This window comes from Terrapene carolina, unplaced genomic scaffold (assembly GCF_002925995.2).
Source record: "Terrapene carolina triunguis isolate 2854851 unplaced genomic scaffold, T_m_triunguis-2.0 Scaffold191, whole genome shotgun sequence".
NCBI classification, from domain to species: Eukaryota; Metazoa; Chordata; order Testudines; family Emydidae; genus Terrapene; species Terrapene triunguis.
In genome coordinates, this window is record NW_020664542.1 from 2,509,858 (window position 1) to 2,518,965 (window position 9,108).

The following is a 9,108-nucleotide window of genomic DNA, read 5'->3' on the forward strand; positions in this document are numbered from 1 at the left end:
GTTATTCCCTTAAAGGAATAACAGACTTACTATATTTGTACTGTCCAGGAGAGGGCTGAGCTGTACAGGATGTACTCTTCTGAGGGAAGATCCAGGACTGGGGGGGTGTTGGGGTCACCCTGCAGTGTAACCAAGGCTGTTGAGAGCCAGAGTGTAACCCAAATATGGCTGGCAGGCTGCAGTTACACACAGATGTTCAGGGTGTGGCTTGCATCCTGGCAGCCTGTTTTTGAGCAGCCCAGATGGGAGCTACTACAGCAAGGCATTGCAAGGCACCCCAGGCTACGGGACAGGGGTGACACAGCCCCCAGTGGTCTGGACTGTTCCCCGGGGAGTCACACCAATGTGAGCAAGGGCAGCAGAGGGAAAGCATTTGCACTGAGAGGCAGTGTTCAGTGATCAGGGTCATCTGCCAATCTTGCAGTTCTGCCTGTGTCCAGCAGGGGGCTTTGTGAGGCATCTGCCCTTCCCTGCAGCCACCTCTTCCCCTGCTGGCTGCTGCCCCCCTACCCCACCGCTGGTCTTGGGCTGGGCTGGCCAGGGCACGAGAGGACCCTGAGCCCTGTGTGGGGCTCCCAGCCAGGACCCGGGCTGGGGCAGGGAGGGTGCCGAGGGTAGGAGCTGGTAGCAGGGGCGGGAATGGAGACAGAGGTGTCACCCAGTGCGATATTACTGTGATTCAAGCTGCCCCATGCTCCAGCCCCCTCGCTAACACTGGCCACCATAGCCCATTGCTCTCACAAGCCAGAGGCCGGGCTGAAACACTGCCCATGTAGCCCCATGGCTCCCAGACAGGCAGTGAGGGGACAGGTTATGTGGGGCAGGGAACGACCCTGGGGGTAAGGGGGCTATGAGGGAGCAGGGACTCCATGGTAACGGGAGGATGGGCTACCGTGGGGGAAGGGAGACAAGGAAGGTGATGGGGATAGGCAGAGGGACTGGGGTCAGGATAACATGGCTGAGGCAGGAGGGAGATGGGGCAGGATGGGATCCCATACTCAGGATGGGATCCCATACTCAGGATGGGCAGGGTAGATGGGGCGGGGGCTGGAGAGGAACAGACTGGTCCCCTCATGCCCAGGGGTCAGCAGAGGGTAAGTGGAGCCCCATCCCGGTCAGCCAGCACCCGGCATGTCTGTGTGCTTGGAGGCAGGATTTTCACCCCAAGGACTCACACAGCAGCTGCCGCACAGGCCAGGGCAGAGCAGACATCAGAGCCAAATGGAGCACAGGGGCCTGGCATTCACTGCATGCATGATCGCTGGGCCCAGCTGGCTCTTCTCCGCAGGGTGAGAGACTCAGTGTTGGACCCATAGCAGCTGGCAATACTGGGAGCATCTCAAGGGGCTTGGCAGCAGGCAGGGCACCAGGTCTGGGAGCAGGAGCAGTATAGGATGCAGCAGGGACAGCAGGGAGGCTGCCTGGTGCTGGTGGCACCGGTTGCTAAAGGGGAGTGGAAGCAGAATGGGTCAGAGGCTGGGAGATGGGTGGGAAGCAGGGTTCGGACTGGGGGGGTGCTGGGCGCAGTGGGACTGGACAGGAAAAGGCTGAGATGGGGTAGGCGAGTAGGGAGAATTTCCAGGGGGTGGAGAGACACCCTAAGCTTGAGCTGGAAAGTGAGACGACTTACACACGGTGAGAGACTCAGGGACTGCACCTGGGGGATGCGGGGTAGAGGGACCCTTTATGGGAAAGAGCGGAGGAGAGAGTCCTCCCAAGGGAGAGGGGAAACCTGAGAGAGCAGATCCTGGGCCCGACTCTACTCTCACGCCTGCCAGTGAGACGTTTCACTGAGCCAGACACACTCCTGAGTCCCAGCAGCCAGAATAAGACCCTGGGGTGCGGTGGGTGGCAGAGGGGAGGCGAGCGAGTGACAGAAGGAGGGAGGGAGGGGAAGGACAGGGAAGGGAACCTGTGCGAGGGGGAGGAATGGAGACGAGACCCAGGAGGAGGGACAATTATTGAACTTCCTAGGGAGAGTGGATCTGGGGGAGAGCAGAGTCCCCAGAAGGTGCCAGTGATGGAGGGGGGACAACAAGGAGCAGAAGGGAGATGGCAAGGGATGGATTTGTACCTTGTGGCAGAAAAGATGCTGCCCATGTGCTCTGTCCCCCGGGCTGTCTGGGGACTTCTTCCAAGTGACCTGCGTGCCTCCCTGGGTGGCCTCCCTTTAGACTGGCTACCTAGACAGCACCCTCCATGCCCACCCACCGTGCTGCCGGGTGACGGGGCGAGTGGTGCCCTCCACCCCGGCAGCTCTCCGCTAGCTGCACCTCTCCCCACGTGGAACCTGCAGCTCTCCTCTACTTAGACTGGATCCCAGGGCCACAGACCCATTTCCAGCTGCTAGCACCATGGGCCTGACCCTTCTCCCTGGGAGCCATGGCCAGCAGCTGGTTACAGGGACTCACAACAGCTCCTTCCAAACAGCTGTACAGTCCATCCGCCCAAAGGTACACAATGAGCAGTGCAAAGGGTTAACACCATGATGGGGCCACACGCCAGCTCCTCGCCTCTCCCAAAGGATGGACGAGCCCAGCTGCCTCAGCTGCATCCCGCAGGGCCTCTGCCTTCAGCCACAGCCCTGCTGCACACACAGCCTAGCTCCGGATCTGTCTAACACGCACCCCACGGCCCCGTCCTCTCTAGGCAGCCATTGTCCAATGGGTCTCTAGCCTGGGCCAAACAACTGGGTCATGTTAGGCCAGCACCTCAGGAGAGCATCTGCACTCACTCATGGTCCAGCCATTGTCCTCCTGAAGTTGTTTAGCCTGAGCTATCTTAGCACTGACCATTGTACTGTTTCCTGCTTGATTTTTTTCCTAACAACCCCTTTGCATTCAACGCCACGCAGTCAGACAGAGTAATATTGAGCAGGTAAACTGAGGCACGTATATTATTCATTACAAAATCATGCAGCTATTGCCCTGGTTCTCCACCCCATGTTTAGGGCTCTCCTATTGGGACCGTGCGATCAATCGCAGGGCCATAGTGCAGTTCAGTGAGCATGTTCAAACCTGCTGGGCCGGAGAGGGCACGTTTCTGGACAAAGCCAACTGAGTTTAGTTTCAGTATTTTAGGAGGTCATTGCATTAAAATGTTAATATGTCAGTTATTGTGGTGTGGTGTGTGGGGAACGACTCTAGGGGGAGATAGGGCTAATGCAAACCCCGGGAAGTGTTATGAGCGCTGAAGGACTCTTTTAACCAAAGTGCCAGACAAGACTGAGCTCTTAGCTGAGTGGGTTTCCTAGGAAGTACTTGGGAGGAGGGGACGGTAACTTCTCCCCACCAGACCCAAGCTGCATTGGAGCTCATTGGCTGCTGATTACCAGTTCCCAGGGCCCCGAGATCAAAGGCTCAAGCTGAGTTTAGGAGGGGCTCAGATCCATGGGGTGCTTGGTCTGAGCTAATAGCTGTTATGAACTTGTGAACACAGGGAAACCCTCTTGGTGGGGTTTGAAGGACCTGCGCTGGAGTTGGGGTGAGCTCTGGTAAGCTTATCAGCAGGCGTGTAGATTCTTGTATTGCTTTCTCTGTATTGCTTTCACCTTACGAATACCTGTGCTTGCTTAGAAAGGGCTGTGTGCTAACTTAACTGTGGCAACTGCACTGTGCAGAGCCTCTGAGGAAGGAAGGCAAAGCAGCGTGCTCAGGCAGTCTGCCGAGCTGGGGCACTCCCAGTGCAGGCAGGGAGCTGTGCAGCTGGAAAGACCCCAGTCAGGAGGGAGAGAGACGTGGGTCTTTGCCCAAGAGGGGTGATGGCTGGGATCTAGAAGCCTGAGAGCGGATGCCCTTGTTGGACGATGAGGGGGAAATACAGGTGCAATTGCCCTGAACTGAGACTCCTGGTTCTGTTACTTCTGTGCTCCATGACCAGGTCATGCCTTCCCTGGATACCGCAGGGCACGTTAGCCCTTTGAGTTCAGCCAGTTCCCTGGGGTTTATGAATTCTCTGGCTTGCGTTCTGCGGGAGGACAGACTAGATGATCATAGCAATCCCTTCTGGCCTTAAAGCCTAGGGGTCTATCAAGGGCAATCTGAGGAGGCAGCAAACTTTCTTACTGAGAACATAGCTATCAACACCAGCAAGGCACTGAACATGCTGAAACAATAACCGCTTTACTGGCGCATCAACGCTGGAAAAGCAAATGAAAAAGGGAGTGGGGAGGACCCACTTTTTGCTCCTTTATGGTGGATCTCAGTCTAAGAACAAAGTTTCGGAGAAAAATCTGAGCTTCTGCACTGCCAGCCAGCCTGCCAGTGAGTGTGGGGAGCAGGCATCCACCCCAGCCAGGCAGGAGGGGGGAAGCCATAAAGCCCTCTCCCAGTCTGAGCCAATCTGAGGGGGTGAGCCTTGCAGGTTTTCCCTGGGCTTCAGTGGGCTTTGCATCAGAGAGAAAATGAAGATCCACTATGGCAACTCCTCTGGGAGCTCTGTTATTTCAAACAGAGCGCGGGGGTCTTAGGGCATGTTTGCACTCTGACCAGCAGACTGCTGTGACGCCTTGGCAGCATGGGATGCGGGAGGCTGGACAAGGTACAGGAGGCCCATGATGCCCTGGCTTCACTGCTATTATTACGTGAGCTAGCTTGGATGGTATGTCTACACATGCTCCAATCACATCCCCAGACTGCAGAGTAGCCAGATCCTTAGACATTCTTACTGCTGTCTAAGCTACTTCCCTTCAGTATGACAAGTGTCCTCCCCAGGGAGAAGAACCCACTGCAAGGCTAATAACATTGGGCTGTGTTCTGACACATGCCCAGACACAGGGGTCCAGTGGGATTTAATTAGGTTATCGTGTGTGAGTGAAATGGCAGCTGATTAGTAAAAACACACTTACCGGGACTGAACAAGAGTGCCGCAGACATCTCTGGTAGCTGGAAACCTCAAACAAGGTTTCAGTAATTAACTGCTATTTAATTAGTAAGACGATTGGTTTATTGTGCTGGGGCTTTTAGAAGTTGTGGGGAGGTTGTGGTATAGAGCAGAAGTCAGGGAAATATAGTACAAAAAAATGTTTTGTAACCCAAAAAATCCTCATGGGCTAACTGGTAAATGGACAGTGGCAGCACTACTGAATAAGTCTATCTCGAAACATGCTGATTTTAGATACCAGATCGACTTCCTTAGATTCAGTAAAATAACTCGGAAAAACAAGTCAGTATTAAAGCATATTTATTACACAACTATTTAATAAGAACAGAGCTGTTTTAATTGTGAATTTGTCTTTTAATTAAACATACAGATTCTTGCTACCAGATCTATTTTTAGTTGTGTTAAGTTTAATAAAGCATCTTTATTATACAACTGCTTAACAGAGAGAGAGCGCTACATGGATCTGTCACATGGTTACAACTTCAGTAATTCTGCCTTCGTTGTTACTGTATGTCTATAACAGGAGCAAGCAGCCACGGTTTATTGAATTTGCAATAACTCTGAGAGATAAATTCAGAGGGTGGTGATACACATTTAAGGCATTCGGTTTTACAATGTACATCTCAGGTCTGATTCCAGCCTTGGTTTCCCTGGTAGAAAGCCACAGACATCGGAGCCCAAACCTGCCAGGCCTTGATCACGCAAATAAGCACATAGGGCCAGATTCATAGATTCATAGATTCATAGATTCTAGGACTGGAAGGGACCTCGAGAGGTCATCGAGTCCAGTCCCCTGCCCGCATGGCAGGACCAAATACTGTCTAGACCATCCCTGATAGACATTTATCTAACCTACTCTTAAATATCTCCAGAGATGGAGATTCCACAACCTCCCTAGGCAATTTATTCCAGTGTTTAACCACCCTGACAGTTAGGAACTTTTTCCTAATGTCCAACCTAGACCTCCCTTGCTGCAGTTTAAGCCCATTGCTTCTTGTTCTATCCTCAGAGGCTAAGGTGAACAAGTTTTCTCCCTCCTCCTTGTGACACCCTTTTAGATACCTGAAAACTGCTATCATGTCCCCTCTCAGTCTTCTCTTTTCCAAACTAAACAAACCCAATTCTTTCAGCCTTCCTTCATAGGTCATGTTCTCAAGACCTTTAATCATTCTTGTTGCTCTTCTCTGGACCCAGATCCCCAAAGGTATGTGGGGTCTAGCTCCCAGTGAAGTTAGGCTATGACATACCCTTGAGGATGTGGGCCATAGAAATCAGTGGGGCTACTCACATGAGCAGGGATTGCTCCTGTGAGTAAGACTGGCAGAATTGGTTCTCTGGCTTTGTAACTGAGACCAGAGTTTGGCCTCTACCCTCTCCAGAATTCTCTATTTGTTGCTCAAGCAAACCTACTTGGAGTGCCACATCCTGCCCTGTGCTGCCGCTGCCTCCCCTCCCCCTGCTACTAGCTCCTGGGGAGCGTGTGCTCTCATCGCTTGAGCAAACCTAAGGGCTTGTCTACATGTGAAACGCTTCAGTGGCACAGCTGTGCTGCTGCAGCCCTTCAGTGTGGATACTACCTACGCCGGCAGGAGGAATTCTTCCATCGCTGTTGCCAATCCACCTCCCCAAGAGATGGTGACTGGTTGATGGACAAATTCTTCCATTGACCTAGCGCTGTCTGTACCCGGGGGTTATGTCGGCTTCACTACGTTGCTCAGGGGGGTGGATTTTTCACATCCCTGAGCAGTGTAGCTGGGTGGCTCTATAGACCAGGCCTAAGTAACCCTGATGCTTCTGCTGGCTGAAAGGCTGCATTCAGGCTGGTTTCTCCCTCACTGCATTTCTGGGATGCGTGTGAATGCCCCTGGGAAAAGCACTGGATGTGCCTGATTTCCTTAGCAGGGGAAGGCAAGGCCAGTGGAGAATCCCTCTTCTCCCAAGGGTGCTGGGGAAGGAGAGAGCAGCTGTTAGGTGAGATTTTCATTTCAATGGGAGCGGTGTGACTAAATCCCCTAGTCAGCTTTGAAAATCTTTAGCCTCTTCCTTTTCAAAACCTGTGTTATAACTTCTAAGAATACTGGGTGAAACTGCTGCTGCAGCTCCCTGGACATCAGTGGCGTTACGGCAGGAGAGAAGTGGATCCACTGACGTTCTGCTGACACCCAGGTGAGACAGACGGGTGTTACAGCTCTACATAGACCTGGGGGGTAGCTTAGCAATGCTTTTAGAGGGAGATCTGTCAAGAAAGAAAAACCCTTGTCAAAATTAACCTGAAACCTGTCCGAATAACCAGTGTGTTTTACCTACACAAGAAGCAGCAACAGCGACTATCTAGCCTGCCTCACCCCACAGGGTAAAAGCTTGTAAACCTACCCGTCCCCTCTTACATCTCTGGCCGAATGGACGCAGGCGATGATGGCTTGTTCCGGCTGGCGAACATGAGGCTGGACTCAGTAGTGGATGAGAAGGACAAGCCCGAGGTTTGCCTTGTCTCCTGGAAAGCACCACAGACCCGGAGCCGTTGTGGCAGCACCTGGCGTCGGAAATGGCGATCCATCAAGGCATAGATGATGGGATTTACGCAGCTGTTCATGAAGGCCAAGCAAGCACTGATGGTCAGGCCCCTCCTGAGAGCCATTAATGCCCAGCAAGACAGATCTGCTCCCTGGAACATGGAGGAGAAGAAGAGGAATGCTTTAAAGGCATTGAAGGGCAGCCAGCAGCAGATGAAGGCACCAATGATTGTGAAGATGATCTGGAGGGAGTTCTTCGTCCCCTTTCCCAGCCTGATGTGGTTCAGCAGCTTGAAGGAGATGGAGCAATAGCAGAATAAGATCACTCCCATGGGCAGGAGAAAGGTCAAGATGAGCAAAGCCAGGCTGAGCACCTGGAAGGCGACAGAGTCCTCATCCTCGCACAATTCACCAGTGGTATCCTCTGAGAGGCTGAGCTTCCGATACATCAGAGAAGGAATGCCTAGGAGGAGAGAGACAGCCCAGATGCAACCACAGGCAATGATCAGACAGTTCTTGGTCCCAGTAGACTTGGAGTCCACACGCTTCATGACCACCAGGTAACGCTCCACGCTCATGCCCATTAGAAACAGGATGCTGGAGCTGCGGTTCACAGAGATGATAAAGCTGCTGAACTTACACAGGCCTTCACCAAAGTACCACTTGTTACCATGAGCTGCTGACACTGCCCAGAGAGGCAAGGTGAGGACAAAGACCAGGTCGGCGACAGCCAGATTCAGGACAAAGGTATCCACCAGCCTCTTGCTGCCTCTCTTCTTGGCCATCAGCACAATCACCAAGAGATTGCCAATGAAGCCAATGAAGAAAGTGATGAAGTAGAGGATGGGAATGTAGACACAAGCGTAGGGTAGGTCCTGTGGTGGGCAGGTATCTTGGAGGGGATTATAATCCCAGTAGACAGCAGAAGATGCTTCATAACTGACAGTCCAGGCTTCAGTTGTCATTTTACAGCTGTCTTCCCCACTGAGCAGCTCCCGTGCAATGCGAGAGTTGCTGGAGAGCGTTCTTCAGGCACCTGCACAGGGCTGGAGGAAGCACGCTAACTGCGTAGCTGACTGGGTGGTGTTTAAATCTCAGAGTGGTTTTTTTGTTGTTCTGAAATCTTAAGGCAATATTATGCACTTCCTCTTGCCGTGAGGGCAAGAACGGCAGGGCGGAGGGTGTATCAGTGGGTGTGAACAACTCGGGGATGAGACGAGTTAGATTTAATTTTGGAAACAAAAAAATAAAGAAAAATAGAAAAAATGAAGAGTGCATGACAGAGGGCCCGTGTGGATAGTGGGGGACAGGGAGGGTTAGAATTTACAAGCAAATAAAGGCCAGAAGTTCAAAATGCCCTCAATGCTCTTCTGAAAACACCCTGCAAACACAAAACTCTTCAAGGCCCAGTTCTTTCCTCCAGCACTTACAAATCTTGCAAAATGGTACAAAATGGAATGAACAGCACCAGTGGGGGCCGAGGGAGATAGCCTGAAAGGTTACTTTTCCCACCTTGATTTTTACTTTGCAGAGCTCAAGAATATTATGTCCGGTGCTCCCTGCTTTTAGCTGGAGCACTGCGTGGAGGGTCTGCCTTGACTTGTGACTTTCCTTGGATCTTAACTGAAGGGGTGGTGGAGTTGAAACTTTAACAAAGGAAAGACTCTCATTAACTCCAGTGTGTTTTAGTTCACACATTTAATCAAGTTTCACT

At 52.2% G+C, this 9,108-nt stretch overlaps 1 protein-coding gene across 1 annotated transcript; it reads right to left on the reverse strand.

Annotated features, from left to right (window-relative positions):
• Positions 1-7,264: 7,264 nt before the first annotated feature.
• Positions 7,265-8,359, reverse strand: GPR25 (G protein-coupled receptor 25). The gene has a single exon (XM_024220160.2). It carries the CDS (start codon positions 8,357-8,359, stop codon positions 7,265-7,267), a length of 1,095 nt encoding a protein of 364 aa, XP_024075928.2.
• Positions 8,360-9,108: the final 749 nt, after the last annotated feature.